Source organism: Geotrypetes seraphini, chromosome 6, assembly GCF_902459505.1.
Source record: "Geotrypetes seraphini chromosome 6, aGeoSer1.1, whole genome shotgun sequence".
Classification (NCBI taxonomy): Eukaryota; Metazoa; Chordata; class Amphibia; order Gymnophiona; family Dermophiidae; genus Geotrypetes; species Geotrypetes seraphini.
This window is the reverse complement of record NC_047089.1, coordinates 89823484-89849389: the sequence shown is the minus strand read 5'-3', so window position 1 is coordinate 89849389 and position 25906 is coordinate 89823484. Positions and strand designations below refer to the sequence as shown.

General features: G+C 42.2%; 1 protein-coding gene across 2 annotated transcripts in view; it reads right to left on the bottom strand.

The window, feature by feature from the left end:
* TBC1D4 (TBC1 domain family member 4) overlaps window positions 1-25906 on the bottom strand; it is a 381583-nt gene that overhangs the window by 138436 nt on the left and 217241 nt on the right. For both annotated transcript variants that reach the window (XM_033948745.1, XM_033948746.1), the window contains exon 2: window positions 357-971. In XM_033948745.1, the coding sequence (XP_033804636.1) occupies window positions 357-971 (615 nt within the window). The remainder of the gene's footprint in view (window positions 1-356; window positions 972-25906) is intronic.

Sequence of the window (25906 nt, the reverse complement as noted above, 5' to 3'; positions counted from 1 at the left end):
GGCTGGTTGGGTCATGCCTGCATTTCTTTGGTTCTACCATGATCTTATCTATTGTATAAAATTAGAGCTCTTTGTTGGCTAACTAGGTTCCTTATTCTCTCCATATAGTTTCAGCGGAGTGCTTCGGGTGGGGGGGGGGAGGGTTGGGTGTACAATTATACAGACTGTTGACAACAGGTTGTTTCACTGAAGGCTTTCTTTCAATTTTGACAGGTCTGTATTTTACATTGCATTTGTTGATAGACTTCTTTTATCTTGTTATCAATAAAAAAAAATGTTGAACTAAAACAATAATGTTAATCTACAAATAACCCTCTGCTTCTATTGCTTTGATATGTATTTTGTCCTGCCCATACCTGAAATAACATCGTCCTGTTCTTTTCTGAGTCAGAAGGCTGAACATGGCTAGGTGCACTGGCATGCCTCCTACGTGGCTGTATCATCACGCCAGCCTCGTACTGCACCCTGCGCTGTGTGACTGCTGTTGTGCTGTTACACCGGGCCCGGAACTCCTGCTGCTCGTCAAAGCCCGAATCTTCCAGGATACACTCCGGGAAGGAGTTGCGGGAGACCAAATTACTCTGGCTTCCCACAGTAAATATCCCCACACGGCTACCACTGGTTGCAGCAGTCATATCATTCCCATTCACGCTCTCAAGGTCCTCTAAGGGGTTGTCCACAGGGGAACCAAGCACCTCCCCCTCAATAGGTGCAAGATCAGTGCTGGGCTCAGTCTCTCGCTGCTCCCCCAGGAGCTTCAGGCGCTGGCGCTCATGCTGCTGGAACTTCTCAATGCAGTCATCGACAAGGGTAGAAGGAGCCTTTTTATGGGTAACGGTCACCTTCCCACAGTACAGAACTTCAAACTTTTGGGAGTTGTAGAAAGCATCTTCAGTGTCTTTGCTGGTCTTGGAATCCTCCTTCAGGGAAACTTTTGAGATTTGCCTTATGCTGCTGATGACATCAGAAACCTGCGATATAAAAAGAGGACAATCCAAAATTAAAAGAAGGCTCAGAAAATATAGAATTAAGAATACATATATTGCTTGAATTCTTCCAGACTGACATGTATGTGACATTTAACCCTTTAATTGGCAGATGGTGAAACAGCTGCTTTATTTAACTTGATGTTGAACGAGAGCAACAGTGCCAAGTAACAGGCATTTGGAGATACAGATCTCCCATAAGAGCCATAGAAAACACATGTTGCTTCTGAGCAACAATGCCAAATAAAGGGTTAATATGATTACCGTACATATAGGATGTTGTAAACAATTACATAAATCCAAATCAACAAGAAAAGGATGTCCAAAAAATCAATAACCAAAAAAAAACACCCTCAAAAGCTCAGGTCTACATATTCAATTATATTCAAAAAGGAGAAAAGACCTCAGTGTCCAATAGGGGCTCTAAAAACCAAGGATGTGTCTGCTGGTCTCAAATTATGTTTAAAATCAGCTTGTCTATGTGAGTAGCTTTTTAGAGCCCCTGTTGGGCACTGAGGTCTTTTCTCCTTTTTGGATATAATTGGATATGTAGACCTGAGCTTTTGAGGGTGTTTTTTTGGTTATTGTAAACAATTACATTACATACTGCACCATATGCCTGGAACAACCTGCTGAATCAGTACACCAGGTTCCATTCCTGGCGGTATTCAAATCCAGGCTCAAAGCCCACTTTTTTGAAGCTGCATTTAGGTCCTAATGCTTACAACTTATAATATGCTATATCTGTCTCTTATTCCCTCTGCAGCCCCTAACCTCTCTACCTCTTCATCTCTTGTTTGTGCCTTCATGAGGACAATATATTGATCTACTCTGTGTCCTGTGTGTCTGTCGTAACTTAGATTGTGAGCTCTTTTGAGCAGAGACCGTCTCTTGCGTGTTCAATGTACAGAATTGTGTGCATCTGGTAGCGCTATAGAAATAATAAATAGTAGAAGTAGTAGTAGCAGATGACTAACTAGTTACACAAAAGCTTATAATCTCCTTTGTGCCAAATCATGTACCTATTGCAAATCAGAAAGAAGGGAAGAAGATATCACAGCTTTGATTATTATGTCTAATTATAGACATAATAAGCTTTAAGCTGATATCGGGATTGTCTCCAGCTTGCCTTTTTCCTCATTTTGTGCTCCTTTTGCAAAGCCGCGCTAAGGCCTTAACGCGCGGAATAGAGCGCTAGATTGACGCATGCACTAGCCGCTACCGCCTCCTTTTGAGCAGGCGGTATATTTCCAGCTAGTGCGTGCTAATCCGGTGCGTGCAATAAAACCGCTAGCGCAGTTTTGTAAAAGGGCCCCTTTGTGTTGCATAGACGATCAAGAGAAACTAGAAACTTCTACTTATTTGCTTATCCAAAAATTAATGGGTGTAGATATAAAACCTTCTTAGATAGGACCCTCGCATTTCATGCTGGTAGGCAACAATCTTGGTTAGGTAAATATATTCAGCAAGCTATGTTATCCTATTGCAGTCTTCGTAAATTAATTAAGACCACTTTGTTCGATAAGTTTATTACTTAGTGAGTTTTATTATTGAAATTCTATTTTATAAATATTTGTATTTTTTTTACTGTATTATTGTATTTCGCTGATTGTTCAGCTCTTTTTAGTGTAAACCGTCTAGAACTTTTGGTTATGGCGGTATAAAAGAATAAAATTATTATTATTATCAATTACTACATAGCTATTTTATTGTACTATAATTTTATGCCTTGTGTGCTTGTTTTATTACGTTATTGCATATTTTTTGTGGATTGTGTTTGTAAACCACTTTAAAATCTTGTTGTACTAAGGAGTATATCAAGTTACTAAATCCAATCCAATCAATTACATTTTTACTTAGAGAAATAGAATTATAGACAAGAAAAAAAGAGACCACAAAACAGTTCTAATATTGAAAGCTGTCCCACTTAACCAGGACAGGGAAGCTATAGAACCAGAAGACATTAAACCCCTCTTTTACTAACCGATTAGCGCGATAACCAATTAGCAATTAGTGCCATAACCGATTACTGGGCGCTAAACACTAACACGCCCATAGACTAACATGCATGCATTAGCGTTTAACGCACGCTAATCGGTTAGCGCACCTTAATAAAAAAGGGCCTAAATCATGCTGAAAGGAGGTACATTTAAAAGCAACCTCAGGAAATATTTCTTCACTAGTGTTTTAGCCCGTTATTTTGTTACAGTAACGGGTGCTAGAATAGCCTCACCTATATCCTGACCCTGACCCCACCCATGGCCCTCCATCTGGCCTCCTGGACCCCCATTACTTACCCGAGGCGGTCCTGTCGTACCAACCCCTCCTCCCTCAGTGCCCCAAAGCAGCAGCGGTGCTACCATTTCCATCTTTCCCTTTCCCCCTTTCACATCCTCTCTGATCCTGTTGCACCCCTTTTGCCATTTTTCTCTTTCCTGTCCTCTCCGTCCTTCCCCAAGGTCATCTCTCTCTCTCTCCTGCTCCCGCTGTACAGACAGGAAGCCTTGAATTCTTGCAGGGTCTGCTGGAGTATATTAGGGGGGATAGATTCTGTAAAAGTACAGAATTACCAGCGGTTTTTCTTTTTTTTTTTGTGAGCTACCTAGTCTTCAGAGCGACAATTCTTCATTCAGGGCACGCGCCCGTTGGCCATTCTTCTAGTCGCACGCCCACTTCCCCCAAACCAGAAACAGCAACCACAGTCGGAGGCAGGAAGGCGCCGATGTGGGCTGACAAAACGAAATCCAAATCCTGCGCCGGCCATTCTTACAGCCACACACCCGCTTCCCACAAACCGGAAAGAGAAACCGCAGTCGGAGGCGGGAAGGCGCCGACGTGGGCTGACAAAATGAAATCCAAATCCTGCGCCGGCTCTGGTCCTGCCAGGCCATTTTGCTCGGGCCGTTTTGGTGAACTGGATGGAGGACCTGTGGAGCAGGAAGGCCAGCGCTTTGCAATTTCTCTTCCGGCCGCTGGCACTGGTAAGTGCGCATGAGCACTCCTGCCGCCACGGACCTACTGATCACAGATCAGAGATCACGGAACACGCAGGTAAAAGTGCGCATGCACGGCTATGGTTTTATTATATAGGATAGAAAGAATGGTGGATGCCTGTAACACCCTCCTGATGGAGGTGGTGGGAACAAAAACAATAAAGGAATTTTTTATAGTACAGGCTAAACAGAGAGGATCTCTATTTCCACTCAACGCAAAACTTAAATGACTCTCACACAACAAAAAAGTATAAAGGGGTAGTAACCTGCACAGAATGGCAGTTACAACCTTTAGCAAAAAAGATGGGGTAGCCTACACAGAGCATCAAATAAACCCTAAAAAGAATACAGGGCAAGTGACAAGAGAACTTTATTTGGAAGAATTCAAGGAAGAAAGAAGGCATGCCAATGCCCCACTCCTCTTGAGTAACTGCTTTGGTAACCCAATACCAGAGGATTTAGTGGAATTTTTGAAGGGAAATACATATCTGTATCAGTGGCATGATTCTTAAAATGGTAACACATTTTAGTGCCAGGACGGCCCAGCGGTGTCCTCTTGTGTGGGTAGGATTGCCAGATTTTCCTTTCAGAGAATCCGGACCCCTAGTCCCGCCCATCCCTACTCAAGAAGAGGTGGTAGCGGCTAGCGTGCGCGCTATTCCGCATGTTAAGGCCCTAACGCACCTTTGTACAAGGAGCCCATAGCCATCTCGCTCCCCTCCAATCCGTCCAGAATTCAGTTGCACGACTCATATTCCGGGAGAGCTGCTATACATATGTTACCCCTCTCCTAAAGTCACTTCATTGGCTTCCCATCCATTTCCAAATACAAACTCCTCTTACTGACCTATCTGTGCCCTTCTCCTCAACTGCCAACTCCAGACTCCATCCCTTCTACCTTGCTGCGCCGTATGCTTGGAACAAACTGCCCTTATGCCTACGGCAGGCTGTCTCTGGCAGTGTTCAAGGCCCAGTTAAAAGCCCACCTCTTCGAGAGTGCTTTTGACTTCTAACTCCTCTCACCTTGGGTTCTGCATCCCTAACCCGATATGTCATGTCTCCCTCATATTTGTCCCCCTATCTGAAACTTTCTTACTCAACAAAAGGAACTAGAAATTCTGGAAAGTTCATCTTCCCTACTCCAAAGGCCTGTCGTTTTAAGACCTTTTTAGAAAGGACTTTGGAGTATCAACCTGGGAAGATGAACTCCTGGGTAAGTCCGATGATTGTTCAATCTACTTCTTACTTCACATTTAGGAAATCATTAAAAACCTATTTATTTGACAAATAAGAATATTAATTTTGATATATTTAAATGAGGTCTTATGTTTCTATTCTTATTGTTACAGTATGTTTTTAATAAATCTTGTTTTTAACAATTATATTACTTCTATTATATAATTTTAGATTGTACATAGATAGGGTATTCTATGAAACTGTATCATGTGTAGACTGTCTCAGTATTTCCTGTTGTGAATCGCCCAGAACTACTGGTTGGGCTGTATACAAGAAAATGAATTATTATTATTATGTCTGTCTGTCCAAGTTAGATTGTAAGCTCTTCCAAACAGGGACCTTCTATATATGTCAAAATGTACAGCGCTGCATACGTCTTTCAGTGCTTTTAAAGTGATAAGTAGTAGTAAAATGTGTTATTTTATAGCTAACTCATGCCATTTACTAATAACTGGGGCTAACGGTGGCAAGTCAAATGCACACAAGACAAAAGCACATGGACAATTGCACACAGACAACTGAGCGCTATGACAATTGAGCGCAAGACAATTGAGCACAAATACAATTGCGCGCAATGACAAATGAGCGCAACGATAATTCAGCATAAGACAATTAGCCTCTTGTCTTGCGCTCACTTGTCTTGTGCTCAGATGTCGTGCTCGTGCATTTTACTCTAAACCATTCGCGCTCAATTGTCTTGCGCTTCGTTGTCTTGCACTCACTTATCTTGCGCTCACTTGTCTTGGTGCTCAGACGTCTTGCGCTCACTTGTCTTCGCCCATTTGTCCGCGCGCATGTCTTGCGCGCATCTAACTATGAACCGGGGTTAACAGTAAACTAACACATCTTAACAATAGCCTATGCTGCTATGTGACTTAAGGGGGAAGTTATCAACTTGAGCTACTGTTAGCATAAAATTGAATAAAATGGGACCCTTTGCTAAAACAGAATGATTTCTGTTAAAATAACCCATCTAAACTGTAGCCTACACTGATAATTTCTCCCACAAGTGACTGAACATTGCCCAAAAGCAGATCATTTTTCGTCCCTCCCTTGTCCTTCCCCAAACTTGAAACACAAAGACGGGGACAATATCTGGCTATTAAATAATGTAAATGGCACGGTATAATCCATATATTTTTTAACAAAGGTTAGATGTAAAGTGTTACAGGTTACACAGAACGCTGCAGCAAGATTGATAATGGGTTTGTCTAGATATGCTATTATCAATCGCATTCAGGTATATAACAGCATGCACAGAAGTCACAGTTTGCTAACTTATAGGTTAACTAGTGGAGAAAAGACCTCAGCGTCACGTTGGATCATACAAAAATGAATCCTCGGGACCAAGCAACTTCAAATAGCAAGTTTAAAGATGCAGACACAACCTCGGTCATAAAAACTCCACTGTTTACTCTATTTCTTCATAAATTTGAGCTTAAAATATTATAAATAAATAGTATATCAAATTTTTCATTCAAAAAAACTCAAAGCAAAGAAATAATAATAAACTTAACTGCTGTGAAAATCTTCTGTCGCTGGTGTTATGGCAGAATATAAGAATATAAGAATGACCAAGGATGTATCTGCATCTTTAAACTTGTTATTTGAAGTTGCTTGGTCCGGAAGATTCATTTTTGTATGATCCAACGTGACGCTGAGGTCTTTTCTCCACTAGTTAACCTATAAGTTAGCAAACCGTGACTTTTGTGCATGCTGTTATATACCTGAATGCGATTGATAATAGTATATAAACGAGCATTCCATTCTAGTTTCTAAAATATTTTTTGTCATATTTGTCTAGATATGACCATATTTTGCCTCATCTCCAAAAACTTTATTGGCTTCCGGTCGCCTGCAGAATACAGTACAAAGTTTTAATGATCTGTTACTAATTTTTGTATGGAAATATTCCAGAATTGATTAAAAATAACATATCTAGTTATATTCTAAACCGATACTTGCGTTCTGAGAATTTAGCTCTGCTGAAGACGACCGTGAATCCAAGGTTGGTCGATACTAGCAAAAAAAGCTCTCTGCTGTGCAGGAGTTAAGATTTGGAATTCTCTGATCAGAGAGATACAGAACTGTTGTGAGAGGGGTATGTTTAGAAAATTACTCAAAAAACAGTTATTTGTTGATGCTTTCTTTTAGTCATATTCTTTTATTTGATAAATTTGATGAGCTCTTTATGATCTGCAGTTACGATATTAATCTGGATCCTTGACACAATATTAATGTTTACTTGTTTTAAGATTTGTGTTTTATGTAAAGCTACGTTAGCATCCTATATAATAAAAAGCTAGCCGCGCATGCGCACTTACCTGCGTGCTTCCGTGATCCCTGATCTGTGATCAGTAGGTCCGTGGCCAACAGGAGTGCGGATGGCGGCTAGACAATCGGGAAAGCGGGGAAACAGCAGCCGGCGACTTCCCCCTCCCGCCCTCACTCAGCGCCAAAACCACCACCGCCAAAGCCTCCTCCTTTTCGCTGGCTCACCCGCGATTAAATTGAGAAAAGCACTGCACCGCGCTAACGCTGGCCTCGCCGTCTTCTGTCCACTGCGGCCCGCCCTCTCTGACTACTTCCTGTTTCTGCTAGGGTTGGCCGCAGTAGATAGAAGACGCCGAAGCCAGCGGTAGCGCGGTACAGCGCTTTTCTCAGAATTTAAACGTGGCGGCTGGGAAGGGAGCGGCGGGAAATGTTGCTGCTGTACAAGCAAGTGTGTGTGTGTGTGTGGGGGGGGAAATGCTGCTTGGGGGAAGGGGAGTATCAGACTTTAAACATGTGTGCCACTTTCACAGTGATCTAAAGGCACTTCCAGAGCAGGTACAAGGACACTGAACAGCCAACGTGTAGGAGATGTGAAAAGACGCGATTTGAAACTGGGGAATGGAGGGATTTTAGGGTTTTCACTTTTTCTTTCCTGCAAACTAACGGAGATTCCCTATAACTTAAAATGTTAACTATAGCTGTAAGAATTGTAAACAGCAGGGGGCGCCAAACCCTGGCTGGGGAAGCGGGGTAGTGCCTCCTGCTCTTCAAATAGAGGCCAGTGGTACTAGACGCGCTTTGACCATACCTAGGGGGCGCCCTGGAGTGCTAGGTTTATATGCATTTCTTTTTCTGGTTCTTATATTACAGCCCCACCACCAAAGTACAGTTTGAAAATTGTAACAAAATGGCACTGCAGACATCAGCACCTGAAATTTGCAGACCTGCCAAGTTATCCATTCCAAGAGGGAGATTTTTAGGCTGGTCCTGTTTTTTGTTTCTTTGTTTTTAAGTTAACATCCCAAAGCAGTATATAGTGTCTGATTCTGTCCATTGGAATCAGGGCTGCAGATCCCAGAATGCACCAGGGAAAAATGCTTCAGCACCTGAATAATTTCATGTAAACCATTCTGAGCTCCTCTGGGAGAACACTATAGAAAATTATCATGAAAGACAGGCAGGCAGGCAGCGCATTAGAACGAAAGACAGAAACACAGAAAAACAGCAGGCAGGGAGAGAGACAGAAAGAAAGAAAGACAGACAGGGTGCCAGAGAAAGAACCAAAAAGAAAGAAGGACAGACAGCAGGAGGGAGAAAGACAGAAAGAAAGGAAGAGAGAGAGAAAGGCAGGGAGAGACACAGAAAGTAAGAAAGAAAGACAGACATATATTCTAGAACCCGTTAATGTAACGGGCTTAAACAATAGTCTTTTAATATAAATCTTAAGACCTTTTGTATGTCTTTTAACATGTTTTAAGATTATGTATGTACACTTTGTTAACTGTTTAGTTGTAAACGGTATAGAAATTTTTTAAATAAAAAACAAATAATAAATAAATACTTACCACCTCTTGTTTAAGAGGCAGAAATTGTTCTAATATTAACCATGCACTAATCAGAGAGTGCCAGAAATGACCACATGCTTGATAGTTAGTGCAGGAATACATACTCTCTGCTCATGACATGCTCCCTCAAAGCAAACTTTTTTTTTAAATAGAAAATAAATAGCACACACTCAGAAATTACCGCAGAGCACTTTATCACTTTATCCTGTGGTAAGCATTTTTCAGCATGCTAAGTCTGCATTAAGGCTTAACACAGTTTTAAAAAAGGGCCCCATAATCCGGGAAATCCAATATAAAGGACTATCGCAATTCAGATATCCAGGTTGGCACATGCTCAATTCTAGCAGTATTTTATAAAAACCTCTGTTGGTTTAGTAAACTATTTACAAGAGCAAGCAGGAGTGCACATATATTGACCGGCGAGTGCTATGGGAAAAATGAGTGGCATGAAACTGGGACTGCCATATGGAAGCAACAATTTCACACTCTCAATTCATAGTTTCATAGTTTATTTAAATTTTGATTAAACGCTTATCCAAGGTACAAAGTGTTGTACATAATAATTTAAAATAAAATAATACCAAACTTCACTGGCTTCCAGTAATTCCTAGGCTTCATTTTAAATGCGTCCAGTAATTCACAGGTTCATTCTAAGATCCTACACGGCATCCTCCCTCCTCTAATTCCACTATCTTGGAACTCCTAGAGTCCCGATACCACCAGGTCCACCCAAAAATTTAAACTATCCTTCCCCTCGCTAAAAGGTATCCTCTATGCGAGAAGATTAGGGAAATCTCTCTTCTTCAGAATCACAGGGCTTTAGAATAACCTTTCTGCCTCACTACAGAATCTGGGCTCCTTCCAACTATTCCGAAAGTATCCAAAAACTAGACTATTCACAAAAATGTAAGGCTCTCTTCCCCCCAATACTCAACTTCCAACCCCATTATGCTGTTCCTTCCTTATATTAAGCTTTTGTAAACCGTGCCGAGCTCTATAATTATGGAGAGGATGCGGTATATAAACTTAAAGTTTAGTTTAGTTTAAAATAGCTGGGAAACAAATGTTTTAGATAAGAAACATGAACAAACACTGCAAACAAACTAGTAACATGAAAACATTGGGAAAAAATGGGAGAACTACAATTTTTTAAAAAGAATACAAATAAGGAAAGTACAATAGGGAAGAGAAATGAATTAATTAAAGAGGAAGTAGGTGCGTACGTACGTAAAAATCAGTTGAAGGCGTCTTTAAAACGCAAGCATATTAGGCTACTTTTAAATTTCTGCAATTTTGTTTGGCTCTGAGGTATAGGGGGAGAGAATTCCAAATTAATGGGGCAGTGACTGAAAAAATGAGAGTACGACGACTACCAATTATCTTTAAGGATGGAACATTAAGGGAATGTTGTGAGGCAGATCTTAAAGTTCTGGGAGGGTCATACGGAATTAATAATCTATCTAGGAATGAAGGGGTATTGGTCTGTTTAATTTTAAAAGTCAAGAGTGCAATTTTGTAGGTGATGATGGTGATCCGCTGTAAGACAGGCAACCAATGAGCTTCTTGTAATAAAGGGGTGACGTGATCAAATTTTCTGGAACCTGAAATAATTGAGATAGCAATGTCTTGTATGAGTTGAAGACGTTTTATGTCTTTAATTCCACATGTTATTGTTCACATTTATAAACCTAGACATGTAAGCACAGCCAATAAAGCAGTGAAGCCACAATTTCCATTTTCATTTCCAAAATCTGGCATTTTGTCTGGGTTTTGAAAGGCCCCCGAGCTCAGGACTAATCTAATCTAATCTAATCTAATCTAAACCTTAAGTTTATATACCGCATCATCTCCATGAGTATGGAGCTCGACACGGTTTACAAGAACTTAAAATAGTAGGTAGAGAGGAAGAAAAAAAAGGATTACATGAATTTATATGAAGAAGGGGGGGGGGGAAGGGGGTGAAGGATAGAGTTACAATTTGCTGAAAAGCCAGGTTTTCAGTTGTTTGCGGAATAACTGAAGGGAGCTCAGGTTCCGCAACGGGGAGGTGAGGTCGTTCCAAAGACCTGTGATTTTGAAGAGAAGGGATTTTCCCAGTTTGCCTGCATAGTGGATGCCGCATAGGGAGGGGAAGGCTAGTTTATACCTTTGGGCAGTTCTGGAGGAGTCGGGACTGGAGGAGTTGAAAGACAGTGGGATAAGAGGAGGGAGGATGCCATGAATGATCTTAAAAGCCAGGCAGGAACATTTGAAATGGATTCTGGGGATTATTGGGAGCCAGTGAAGTTTGGCAAGGAGTGGGGAGGCATGGTCAGATTTGCGTTTTGAGAAGATCAGTTTGGCTGCAGTATTCTGGATTAGCTGGAGTCTTAGAAGACTTTTTTTTGATAGATTTAAGTAGATGGCGTTGCAGTAATCTAGTTTGGAGAGGATGATGGATTGGACAAGGATGGCAAAGTGTTGTTGGCTGAAGTAGGATCTAGCTTTCCTCAGCATGTGGAGGCTGAAAAAGCATGATTTTGCCAAGGAGTTGAGGTGGTCATTGAGGGAGAGGGAGGAATCGATAATGATACCAAGGACCTTGCATGAGAATTCGAGCTGGAGTGTATCGCCTGTGGGTAGTGCAAAAAGGGTGGGCAGGTGTTCGAATTTTGGGCCGAGCCAAAGTAGTTTTGTTTTTGATTCGTTTAGTTTCATCTGTACCGAGAGGGACCAGGCACGGAGTCTCATTATGCAAGCTGTAATGTTTTCGTGGAGGTTTGTGAAGTTCTGGTCAGTCTCAAGGAGGACAAGGATGTCATCTGCGTAAGTGTAGATTGTTTCCAGGGGGGATAGTTGAAAGAGTTTCAGGGAGGACATGTAGATGTTAAAGAGATTAGGGGAAAGGGGTGATCCTTGAGGGACACCGCATGATGGCGTCCAAGAAGTGGACATGGTGCCATTTGTGTTGACGGTATAGGAGCGGGAGCGTAAGAAGTTTGAGAACCACATTAGAACGGTGGAGTCGATTCCAATCTCGGAAAGTTGGTAAAGTAGTATGTCGTGGTGGACGACATCAAAAGCAGCAGAAAGATCAAATTGTAATAGGACAGCGAATTTGTTACGTGAGTGTAGTTGTTGTACCTTTGAAATTAGGGAAACTAGGAGGGATTCAGTGCTAAAGCTGGGTCTGAAGCCATGTTGGTAGGGGTGAAGAATGGAGAATCTCTCGAGATAGGAAGAGAGCTTGGTAGCAACTATGGTTTCTAGAAGTTTGGTAAGTAGAGGGATATTTGCTATGGGACGGTAGTTTGATGGTAAGGAGGGGTCGAGATCGGCTTTTTTCAGAATAGGTGACAAGGCAATGTGGCCCATTTTTGTGGAGAACAAGGCTGATAGTAGAGCAGAGTTAATAAGTCTCGTAAGGGAGGAGATGGCCTGTGCAGGAATGTTTTCATAGAGGTGGGATGGGAAGGGATCTAAGATGCATTTGCAGGATTTCAGTCTGAGACAGAGTTTAGAGATCTGGGGTTCAGATATGGGTTCAAATGTCGTCCAGGATCTATCCGCTGGGATAGGGTTTGAGTCATTTGGAGGAAGAGAATTGTAAGAGACTGCTGAGGGGAAAGAGCTCCTTATGGTGGAAATCTTTTCATTGAAAAATTTGGCTAAGTCGTTTGCGGATGGAGGGGAGAGGGGAGAGGTGGAGTCATTTTTTGAGGTTAAGTTTCGCCAGATGTGGAACAGAGTACTATTTTGATTTTTTGATCTGGTGATTTTATCTCCATAGAAGTTCTTTCTTGCTTTTTTTAGTATTGTGTTATAGTACTTGATGTTGTCTCGTCAGGATTGTTTGTCTGAGGGGGATTTTGATTTTTTCCATTTCCGTTCCAGGGCTCGACATTTCTGTTTTAGTTCCCTGTGGTATGGAAGGTACCAGAGGGCTTTGTAGGAGTAGGAGATAGATTTTGTAGATAAAGGGGCCAGAACGAGGTAGGTAGTCCCGGAAAGGGTAACCCAATTATGCCAGTTGGACTCTGGGTCTGCGTGTTTAGGAGAAGGGGGAAGTTGGTTAAGAAATTGGGTCCAGAACAATTCGCTCGTGATTTTTTTGCGGTAGGTGATAGATTTTGTGGGCCAGGGTGGAGTACCTAGATGAGACATGAAGATAGGGAGGCAGAAAGAGCCTAGAAGGTGGTCAGACCATGGGACAAGGTCCCAGCGGGCCTCTTCGGCAGAAGTTTTTTGCTCAGTCAGGTCGAGGAAGCTAATGATGTCTAGTGTATGTCCTTTATCATGGGTAGGTGTGGGTGAAGGAGTGGTGAAGCCTAGGGAGGTAAGGAAGTCTATGAATTCAGTTGTGTCCTTGCTGGTGTTATCGTCAAGGTGGAGGTTAATATCTCCTATGATCAGTAGTCTCTGGAATTTTAGGAAGGCTCTTGTTGTAGTCTCTAGGACAAGTTCTGAGAATTTATTCCAGGGGAAAGGAGGGCGGTAAAGAAGCAAGATGCCTAGTGGGTGGGGGTGGAGTTCGTCATTAACTGAAGCTAGTAAGAATTCTAGAGAGGTATGGCTGCCCTTTTCGAGGAGCTGAACATTGAAGAATGATTTGTAAAGCAGAGCCAGGCCTCCTCCTTTCCGGTTGATTCTTGGTGAGAAGAGGCCATGGTAGCCAGGGGGGCAGAGTTCGTTTTGTGTGAAAGTATCATCTTTTCCGATCCATGATTCTGTGATGCACACAAAACCCGGATTGGAGTCATCGAGTAGGTCTTTTATTATTTGGGTCTTGTTGCAGACTGATCTGGCGTTACAGTAGAGTGTGGGGACAGGGGTGAGAGAGACAGAGGTGAGGTTGGGTAGGTTGGCTGGAGGGACAGGCTTTAAGGAGGAGTGGTTTCTTCCTCTGTGTTTTTTGTAGTAATGAGTTCTAGTGTGTACTAATGTGGGGATTCTGAGGCCTGGGCAGGTGTTGTTTGAGATTGTGGAGTCGGGGAGGTTGGGGGGGAGGGATTTTTGGCAGTGGGAAGTATTGGTGAAAGAGCAGAGAAGTAGAAGGAGGAGCCAGGAGGGTGGCTTCATGGTGGGAGCGAGGAGAGATAGAGAGGGTTTGGGCAGAGCTTGTCAGGCAGGAGGTAGGAGAGATTAGTGCTGCTAGTAAGATGCAGGCTGAGGAGGGGGTAGGCTGTATAAGAGGTAGTAGTGATGGGCAGAGCAGGCTAAGAAAGTGGTGGTAGAACTAGACATGCGATGACATGCGATAACAGTAGAGGAGTAGCACAGGCTATATATGCAGTGTCAGGCTAAAATATGCAGTAGCTGGTTTTACCTGCGGTTATACTTATAACAAGTGGTGACAGGTTGTGGTAACAAATAACATGCGGTGGTAGGTTAAAAATAAGTAGTAGCAGGTAGTAAAATGCAGCTATACAGGTAACATGTAGTAGCAGGTTGTACATGCGGTGGATGGAATAGAGGCAATCCGTGTTTGTATTAGCAGGCAATAGGTGCAGAAATATATCAGATGCAGATTCTAACAGAAAAAAAAGGTCTGTGCAGGAATTTTGAAAAAAAAGCTCTATGGGAGAGCTGGATGTCAGGACTCTGAGCACTGCCGAACTGCAGTCTCACCCGGAGGAGTCCTTCTCTTGAAACAGTCCTGGAGGGGAGGGGTGGTTTCGGTAGGGCTCTGTGGAGGAGCTGGCCCCGAAATTGAAGACAAATGCTGCCGATTGCAGCTGTACGAAGCCTGAACAGCTTCTGTGCTGGAGCTTTGAAAAAAAAAGCTCTGTGGGAGAGCTGGATATCAGGACTCTGTCTGGAGGGCCTCTGAGCAGTGGATAAGCGAAGGTGGGAGGCATCCGGGGAGGTGGCGCCCTCCCTTGCCCTCCTCTCCCCCCTGACTCTTTGCGTGCTGGAACCCCCCCCCCCTCCGCTCCTTCCACACCCCCATGCTACACTTGCGCCCTTCCTACCCAGCCCGTACCTCTTTAAATCTTTGTCAGTGTCAGCAGTTTCTCCGGCCTGCTACCCACTCTAGCATAGGCTTTCCCTCTGATGTCACTTCCTGGCCTCGTGACATGGAAGTGATTTCAGATGGAGCCAGGCCGGTGCGAGCAGCAGGCAAGAGTAGTTGCAAGTGGTGGTGAAGATTTTAGAGGTATGGGAGGGTGGGGAAGGGAGGGTGTGGGGGGACAGAGAGGTGCTGCCCTCCCCTAAGGCGGCACTCAGGGCAGTCTGCCCCCCTTTACTACGATACTTCCTCTAAATATGCATGGACATTGACATGATGATGTCAAGCATATGCATGTGACATCTTTGGTTGACATCCAAGCATGCTCAGAGGCCCTCTACATGTGGCCCCGAGTTTAGTGTGCTGCAATAAAAAAAAGTTTGTGAGACACTGTTTTAAGGGCTAATAGTGAGAAAAAAACATGTATGTGAGTCTGAGCAATTACTTTAGCCTGCTGCTCACACCGGCCTGGCTCCACCTGAAATCACTTCCAGGTCACAGGGCCAGGAAGTGACATCAGAGGGAAAGCCAATGCTAGAGTGGGCAGCAGGCTGGAGAAGCTGCTCGCACTGGCGAAGATTTAAAGAGGTACGGGGAAGGGAAGGAACGGCGCAAGAGTGGCATGGGGGTGTGGAAGGAGGGGGGGAGAGGAGGGCTCACCGCCCCGGATGCCTCCCACCCTCGTTACGCCACTGCTCAGAGGCCCTCCAGACACAGCCCTGAGCTCAGGGGCCTTTCAAAACCCGGACAAATTGCCAGATTTTGGAAATCCCTTCCTCGGATATACCCTAAAATTCCAGTATACCAGGGGGCAGAGAGGAGGAGAGGTTCCTGCGCTAGTAGTGATAGATGCATAGATGGCCTATCTCTCACAGCACACCTGGAATCTCGCCATGGCACACAGTTTGCGATACACTGCCTTAGAGGCTGAAACAAGCTTCCTTCCACTTTCAAAACTGGCAGCTTAATGTCAGAAATTCAAAAGAAATCCTCTCCTCAAAACCTTTAATGCCACCCCTGAGCTGGAAGCATCTTTTCAGTGTTAAGACCAGCATTTTTTCTGCGCGGATGTTTAAGCATTGGAAGGAAATTCTACGTAATCTCATTAACATCCATTTCAATACATTTAAATACAATTTGTTGTCATCTTTGATATGAATGTTGTTGCCTGTATGTACTTGAGCCCTCTGAACATTAACGTGAGCACTACTTTAGTGCTTATCACCTTTAATGCAAGTGTAAGGTTTTGAGCATTGCCCCCCTCCCCCCCCCCCCCCCCCCCGGATGGATTGATCCAAAATCTCCAGACTGGATCTGGGTAACTTGGCATCTCTGTATCTGTTTTATTTTACTCCACCTTGCATTGGCCCACCGACTAAGCAAACTACAAATACCATATTAAATTAAATTAGTACATCTAAATTAATTTTGCTGCTATCTTGCAACTGTGGAAAAATATCACATTTAATAAGTGACTTATCAAACAATGAAGAGCATTGACAAATATTTCTATAATAATACCTTTCGTTTCTGAATCCAGTTCAAAAGTGGAGCCATGTTACAATCTCTGGGCAAGGCAGAGTAAAAAAGCTCACCGATACTTTTATATTTGAAATGGTTCTGAGAGGTCCTGTATTCTCGGAATCAAAGCTAGAGCTGGATCCCAGGCATGTCGCATGGCAAGCGCTACTGGTGCTCTATTGTTTCCCAATAAAAAAAATCATTCCAAGTATAACCGTTAGCATTAGGAAAACAAAACGCTTCCTGGGTAGGGCTGCTGCAGGAAACTCAAGGACTGAGCTGCTGTCCTTTCAGCCAGGGCAGAAACCTACTGGTCCTTCTAACACAATAAATGTAAAAACCCCTATTCACTCAGTTTATCGTAGTTTAGGAGCTTATACTAGAAACCTTTTCACTTTGGAGAATTAAATAATTATATCTGATGTTTAGGAAATCATGCACTTTGTTGGGAGGTGCTGGGGGGAACGGGAGAGTTCAGGAGAACTTTATGCTTCCAGATTTGGCCAGGATTTAGTCTTACGTCCCTACTAGGATTGTGTGAGAGGGTATTAACATAGCAGTCCTCCTTTTCTCTCCCCAAATTAAGGATCTAATACTCTTTCCCCCCACCCACCAAAAGACCAAAAAGGGACTATCCTCAGTTAATGGTTCAGACTATGCATCTGATCTTAACCAAAAATAGGCTGAGCAGCAATTAAAAAATAAAATAAAATGTTTACTCTCCCTCTTTTGGCAAAGGTCAACATTACCATATCTCCAGTGTCACTGTACAGGGCTTCAAAGAAGGTTTGGATAGGTTCCTAGAGGACAAAGGGATTGAGGGGTATAGATAGGTATAGATATGGGTTGTAGGGATTGGAGTAGAGGTATGGGTGTAGATAGGTGTAGATATGGGTTGTAGGGATAGGAGTAGAGGTAAGTTACAGGAATAGGAGTAGAGATAGGTTATAGAGCTAGTCAGGGACCACTGCTCAGGCAGTGGGCCTGATGGGCCGCCGCACGAGCGGACCGCTGGGCGAGATGGACCTCTGGTCTGCCTCAGCGGAGGCAACTTCTTATGTTCTTATGTGCCCAATTCTCCCACCCCTTGTCATGATACATGTACTTAATCTGAGTCAAGGACGAACAAGGGATCTTCATAGGTCAGTCCCTACATTTGGATTTTAACCAATAATCCAAAAGCAAATATTTTATTTTTTATTGACCTGATATACCATTTGCACCATTCAAGGAACAAAGTTGTGAACATAGACAAATTAAATCATGTAAATGAAAGGAACTCCAAAGAATAAAAGTTCCAAGTTTATTGGGATTTTATATACCGCCTATCAAGGTTAACGAAGCAGTTTTTACAATCAGGTACTCAAGCATTTTCCCTATCTGTCCCGGTGGGCTCACAATCTATCTAACATACCTGGGGCTATGGAGGCCTGAGTGACTTTTCCAGGGTCACAAGGAGTAGCATGGGGTTTGAACCCACAACCCCAGGGTATTGAGGCTGTAGCTCCAACCACTGCACCACACACTCCTCCACGCTACACTTGTGCCCTTCCTTCCCAGCCCTTTAAATCTTCACCAGCGCAAGCACTTTCTCCGGCCTGCTACCCACTCTAGCATTGGCTTTCCCTCTGACGTCACTTCCTGGCCCCGTGACCTGGAAGTGATTTCAGATGGAGCCAGGCCAGTGCGAGCAGCAGGCTAAAGTAGTTGCTAGTGCTGGTGAAGATTTTAAAGAGGTATGAGAGGGTGAGGAAGGGAGGGTGTGTAGGGGGCGGAAAGGTGCCACCACCCCCACTAAGGTGGCACTCAGCATACATACATTCAAGTCCATACATAAAAATAGAAAGTTTACCCTATCATTTGACTTTAGACGACCCATGTGCCAATATTAACCCCCCCCCAGCTACTTATTTATTTTAAAAAAAATTATATTCCGCATATCCAATGATTCTATGTGGATTACAAAATACATAATAAAATCACAAAAAAACAACAAAGACATCAGCACAACAACACATCACACAGTTCAGCAAGCTACAAAACTACTGTCCCACAGTTTAGATACAATAAGGAAAAAAACAGAACAACGGCACAAAAAGCCTATTCAGGGCTCAAAAGAGCCCACAAACAGCACAGTCTTCTACTTGAAAAAAGAGTGAAAAAATATGTATTAAGTAATGCTTTGAAATGAGGAAAACATTGTTCTGCTCGTGGTCAGGGAGTGAATTCCAGAAAGAGGGAGCTAAAAAATAGAAAACTATATGTCTAGTTGATTTGCAACATGCTTGACGTGGGCTGTGAAGTACCAGTCGATAAGAATCTAATGAATGGAGGGCACACAATGGCGTATAAAGAACCCTAAAAGTAGAATGTTAAGATGGAATATCTGAGTAAAATGCTTTATGTGTCAGAGTCAAAATCTTGAATTTAATTTTAAAATGCTCTGGTAACCAATGTAATTGATGAAGAAGCAGAAAGGCATGAGTAAATCTTGTCTTGAAAAGAAAACGTGCTGCATAGTTCTGTAGAGTTTGAAGATGTTTGATATGCTGGTAGACCAGCGTAAACTGAGTTTTGAGATCAAGATGCATGGCAACCATATGAAGTGAAATCAAAATCTAAAAAATTCCCAAATTGTATGCATGGATCAAAGTGCAAAAAATCCAGCTTAGACAACATTGGAGATCTTATCTGTTGGGTAAAGGACAATTTACAGTCAGTCCAAATGACCAAATAATGGAAACCTAAAACGAGAGTGATTGGGTGATCAAAAAGTAATAAAAGGAATCTGAGGCTGATTAAGAGAACCGTTAATCCAGCATGATGCAGTCTTATCAGGATTAAGCTCATATGAGAAGAGCCATGCAGCAACTGAGTGAAGACAAGACTGTAATGGATACAGGTCAATGTGAAGTAGTGAGATGGGAAAAAGGAGAAGAATGTTGTCTGCGTGTCAGTCGCATGACAGCACCTGTTAAGAGAATCTTGGGATGCACTGGGAGGGTATAAAGTAGAAACCTATTCTATAAAGCAGGGATTTTTAGCCTTTTTTTGTTCCTGTACTCCTTTAATGATCAATGAAACCCTCGCACCCCCTTCCTAAACTATATATCCATTGACAGCTTACATATGAAGTGGAGGAGTAGCCTGGTGGTTAGAGCTACTATCTCAGCACCCTGAGGTTGTGGGTTCAATCCAGTGCTGTTTTTTGTGACCCTGGGCAAATCACTTAATCCTCCATTGACCCAGGTACCATAATTAGATTGTGAGCCCAGCGGGACAGATAGGGAAAATACTTAAGAATACCAGATTAGACTGTGAACCCCTCATATGACTGTGTTGATATCAAATACAAAGTAAACTTGGGTATGTTACTGTTAGCCATTAACAGTGCTAATTGCTAACATGTTAAAATTCAGTGTACAGTTATACTACCAATAACTTTATTCTGTCTAAAAACTTGAGCCGTTTGGAAAAATGGGCAGACAAATGGCAGATGAAGTTTAATGTGGAAAAATGCAAAGTGATGCACTTAGGCAGAAAAATAAGAAACACAAGTATAGTATGTCAAGTGCGATTCTGGGAAGAACCGAACAGGAAAAGGACCTGGGAGTATTAATTGATAGGACCCTGAAGCTGTTGGCGCAATGCGCAGCGGCAGCAAAGAATGCAAACAGAATGCTAGGCATGATAAAGAAGGGAATCACAAGTAGATCAGAGAAAGTAATAATGCCGCTTTATAGAGCAATGGTCAGACCACACTTGAAATACTGCACCAACATTGGTCTCCATACCTAAAGAAGGATATAAAAATACTCGAGAGGGTGCAGAGACGAGCAACGAAGCTAATAAAGGGCATGGAGAACTTGGAATACGAGGAACGACTCAAGAGACTGGGATTGTTCTCCTTCGAGAAGAGGAGACTGCGAGGGGATATGATCGAGACTTTCAAAATACTGAAAGGAATCGACAAAATAGAGCAGGAAAAAAAATTATTTACAATGTCTAATGTGACACAGACAAGAGGACATGGACAGAAGCTAAGGGGGGGCAAGTTCAGGACAAATATCAGGAAGTTCTGCTTCACACAATGAGTGGTGGACATCTGGAATGCTCTCCCAGAAGAGGTAATTGCCGAATCCACCGTTCTAGTATTTAAGGGTAAGTTAGATGTGCATCTCCTTATGAGTGGCATAAAGTGACATGGGTAAGGATAAGCTAAACACACATCTCCTTACGAGAAGCTTAGAGTGATATGGGGTCTAAAACTATGCCAGGGTACACCTGGCGGGGCCTCCGCGTGTGTGGATCACCTGACTTGATGGACCTAGGGTCTGTTCCGGAGATGACACTTCTTATGTTCTTATTGCTTCAGATTTCAAGACCATTCTCTGCACCCCATCTGATATCTTCCCACACCCCCCAACTGGTTAGGAACCCTTATCCCCCCCCCCCCCCCAACAGATATTGAAAGCCGAAGCTCGAAAGGGCTTAGCACTGAATATCTGGGAATAACACCAGTGGCAGGCAGCAAAACGCTCACCGCTGCTGGTTGATTATCAGGAGCAATATTCTAAACATCTAAAAGCATAATACATACATGAATATTAAAACCTAGGGAATAGAACTGCTCCATACCCAGCAGGTACTATATGCCTGGAACAAATTCCTTGACACAATATGTCAATATTTTCACCATTGATGGAAGACAAGGTAATCATATCATCTCAAACTGTGTCTCTCTCCTCTGGGGAACCATCGATACTTAATTCTTCTGGGAGTTTAGTTGACTCCCCCAGGAATGGGGAATCATCAAACTCTCTTTCACAATTTCCTCACCCAACTGATATTATGGATTTATATCAGGAAGGCGTTAAGTCCTTAGAAGCACAGCCTTTGACTCCAGTTCAAATGGTATTGGCGTCTAATAGGGAAGTTCTTCCTAAAGACAAAGTAATTTCTTTGAATGATATCTAGCTAGTTGTTAACAGGATTGAGTCCTCATTACAGGCTACTGTATCTAATTTATGTCAGTTTTCCTCAGATGTAGCTGTTAAAGTAAATGAGGAACAATCTTAGAGTCTTTGAAAATAAGGTAGAAAACTGGAAGGTACAGCTAACACTTTACAGCAAACAGCTATGGCTAATATTAAGGATAGTACTTTGCTTCATATACAAATGGAGAAAACAGAGAATTTAATGAGGCAAAAGAATCTTAGATTCCTCAACTTTCCTATCTCAAACTATCTGGCACCTTTGGAACTCCTGAGAATTTACCTGAGGGATATTTTACAATACCCTCAGGTAGACTCTTTCGTACCAGATAATCTATATTATATTCCTAGGTGTTCCAAAGAAATAAGGGAAGAAGGGGAAAATGATAGACTGGTTTCACCAGATAGTCTGAACATCTCCCAATTTTTAGAGTCTTCTAAAGATTTGATAACTAAACATGCTCCATTATTGGTAACCTTCAAATCAGAGATGGAAAAACAGCAAATCCTTAAATTGTACTTTGTGAATAAGAAAACACTGTTTTGTGGACAATTGAATATTTTCCCAGATGTGTCCAGAGAGACACAATTTAGGAGAAGGCAATTTCTACAGCTTAAACCTCAAGTTTTGGCTGTGGGAGCTGCATTTTTCCTAAAATTTCCTTGTAAGTGCCTTGTAACATACGGGAATGATAAATTTATTTTTGTAGATCCATTACATTTGGAAAACTTCTTGAAAGATAAACCTGTGCAGAAAGTTTCAGATACTAATTTGGTTGAAGATAAAAAGTGACATATTTGAATGAGGCCTATTTTGCCTGCCAGGAATACTCTATTTTGTTTTAATTAGTTTCTCATTATATAACTAAAGTGTAGTAGTATTTGGCTCCATTAATGTGGACTGAAATTGATGTTTATTTTTGCCTGATTAGATTTGTTTTATGTATGACATTGTTTATTTTCCTGTATTTTGTTATCTTTTAGTAACAAAAATCAATAAAGTATAAAAAAAAACAACCCCCCCCAAAAAAAAAAAAAAACAAACAAACAATACATCAGGTTCCGTTTCTGGCAGTATTGAAATCCAGACTCAAAGCCCACTTCTTTGAAGATGCTTTCAATTCCAATTTCCAACCTACCTTCTAATCACCAATATCTGTCTTATCATTCCCTCTGTAATTCCTGAGTACAGGGTATTAATGCACCTGCTTGTCCAATTTGTCAATCTTAAGGAGATTGTAAGTTCTTCTGTGTTTTGATGAACAGCACTGCATATGTCTAGTGGTGCTATAGAAATGATGGGTCATAGTATGTCATAGTGAAAGACTACGAAGAGAACAGAACAAGCACAAGAACTGCCCGTATCAGCTACAAAGAACTGACTTCAGGACATAGGGGAAGCAGGAGAAGGCTGAAGGCCAAATCGCAATTTGTTAAAGGTTAATGATATAACATGTACATCAGAACCACAGAAAATTCAATTAAAAAGAAGATAATAAGGATAAGGCTTTGAGATTATGTACCCTTAGGCACCTGCCAGCTTACATGCCCTTCACCCCCTCCATTCCTGTATTCTGCTTTCTGAAGAGGAGTACCGGTACTGTGTTTGATGTTTGCTACCATTCGTTTCCCTCATTCAGTGACTTCTCGTACTTTGCTAAAGACACAGAATTCCCACAGCCTTGAACAAATGGGGCTGTGCTTATACGCACCCACATACACACACTCACACAAACCACCAAGCAAATAGGATTTCAGAAAGGTACTTCACCAGCATGTATGAATTGAAAAATGTAAGGCCTTTCAGCATAAGGAAAAACAAGAACCAAAAATAAATAAATAAAAGACTAGCTATGTTTTCTAACACCATCACATTATTAGGGATTTAAATGCAACGGTGCGTGTGGACTTTTAGTGCTCGGCTTAGTTGACCTCTGGATCAAAGAAAATAAATGAGCTGGAACAGAAAAGACATAAGGATTAAAACTGTCACAATACTAGAATGGAAACATCCACTGAATACGAGCTTCTATGGCTCCCCTGCACCATGCATCCGATGTTTTGCTCTTAGCCTTTGAATCTGGGCTTTCACTCCTTACTGTACTAAGGGAACCTGTACTTTCATCACCCCCACAAGAGAAGCTTTCAGTTCCTCGGATGAAAACCCATTTCTTCCAGCTTCGTTCTCCTGAGAACCTTATTTCAAAGAGAGAGCATTTTTAAAAACACAACAGGCCTCCTGCATAGTTAAGCTCCAAGCAACCTTGGCATTATCTTTGGCAATGGATCATAAGAACCTGGTTGATTCAGGACTGCAGCAGGCGATTCACTTCACCTTGCTAATATTATGGAGCACCAGCAGTGAGAGCTACCAATGTGCTTCAGTGTTTTCAAAGCTGAGTGAGAGGAAGACAAAATAAACTTGCTGAAATGGGGCAAACTGTATACTATCCCTCCCCCCAATATTCAAAACTATTTAACTGGCCAGAAATGTCCACTAGCTGCTTAAATGGCATTTAATCGGCTAACTGTGAATATTCAGTATGAGATAGCCGATTATCTCCGTGGAATAATCATGTTTAGTGGCTAAAACTTTATCAGCTATATCATGTGATAACCATTAACACTGAGCATAAATAGCAGGCCCATCTTTGGCCACTATTAACTTAACTGGCCAGCGCTGATTAAATTAGCTGATTAAGTTAATGGCGACAAAACCACCTCCCCCCCAAAAAAAAAACAGATATTCAGTGCCGTTCACCAGAAACAGCCTGGCATTGAGTATCCAGAGTGGGCACAGCCACAGACCTCAGGAGTTAGCTGGGCTGCCTCCTGCAGATTGAATATCAGCTCCTATTATTCATTAACATTTATTTCTTATCTAAATATCACAGCACTGTATGCACGTTACTTCATAACAGAAGCAAAAAAAAAGTAATCCAATACAGACCTATCATGACCAAAACAAGCATTAAAGGCTAGGGAAAGCTCCCATTCCCTGCCCTGTGCTAACCCTACATACACAATCAAAGGCCTTTAAAGACAAAATTCAACAACAAAAAAAACCCCACAGAGAATATAGTATCACAAGAAACAGCAGTATGGTAATGACCTCTTTGAGTGGAGCTTATTCACTTGATGTAAAAGAAGTCCAACTTGGCCGTGTTTCGGCTAACACCTGCATCAGGGGCAAACACTAATAACTGAATTTCCATTGGTTACAGAATAAAAGAATAAATGCACTTCTCATGGTAAATTATGGAATGTGCATAATCCCTTTGAAAACAGAGAAGACAAATCATGTAGTTATGTCACACACTTTCCAACACTAGCTTAAGACAGCTCATCTTCAAAGACAGTAAAAACAACTTGTATAGTTATGTTACACACTCTCCAGCACTGGCTTAACATAGCTCATCTTACAAGCCTTGAGCCAGTGCTGGAGAGCATGTGGCATGACTATACACGTTGTTCTCTCGGTCTTTGAAAACGAGCTGCCTTAAATCAATGCAGGAGAGAGTGTGGCATAAGCTGTCTTCTCCGTCTCTGAAGGGATGATATACACTCCATAACAGACTGTGAGAAATGCAAGGCTCATCTATTTCTCTTTTCGTCCATCTGTACTGTACAGACAGGTTTGCTTGCACATGCACAAACAAACCTCTCTGTAAGAAAAGCAGGACCATGAGGGTGGGGGAAGGGGGGAGAAGCAAGACAACCTAAGAATAGTACCGGGCAGAACTTTGCATTCTTGCCTACAAATAGCTAAGAAGAAGAAGAAAAAAAACCTCAACAAATTTTTAGATTGAATCAGGTTGGGCAGACTAGATGGACCATTCGGGTCTTTATCTGCCGTCATCTACTATGCTACTATATTACTATGCAGTGAGAGCTCTTACCAATCATAGATTTCCTATTTCTATTCTGCATGTCCCTGATGAGGAAGAAGCAAAAGTGCAGCAGCCAGGGAGGTGGTGCAACACCGATCATCACTGCCAAAAAGAGCAATGGACCGCCATATACGGTGCTGGTCAAACACAAACAATGTCCACTGGAACACCACTGAGAGTGCCTGTGGAACTGTCAGAAGGAAATTCTCCCCTGGCCGAGGTAACTGCTGGTGAAGCAGGCTTGGTTGTATAGCCAGCAATAAGGAGATTGGCGCTAGAATTTAAGAACTTCAGTGTCTAATTGGAATACACAAGTCTAAATCTGAAGAAATTGCCATGCCTCAACCTTTTTCATTTTCCTTGCAACATCCTCCCACTATATCTCTGAATTCTATATAGTCTACCATTGAAGAGCTGGGTAATTCAAACAAAATTAAGTTGTAATCCCAAGAAACACA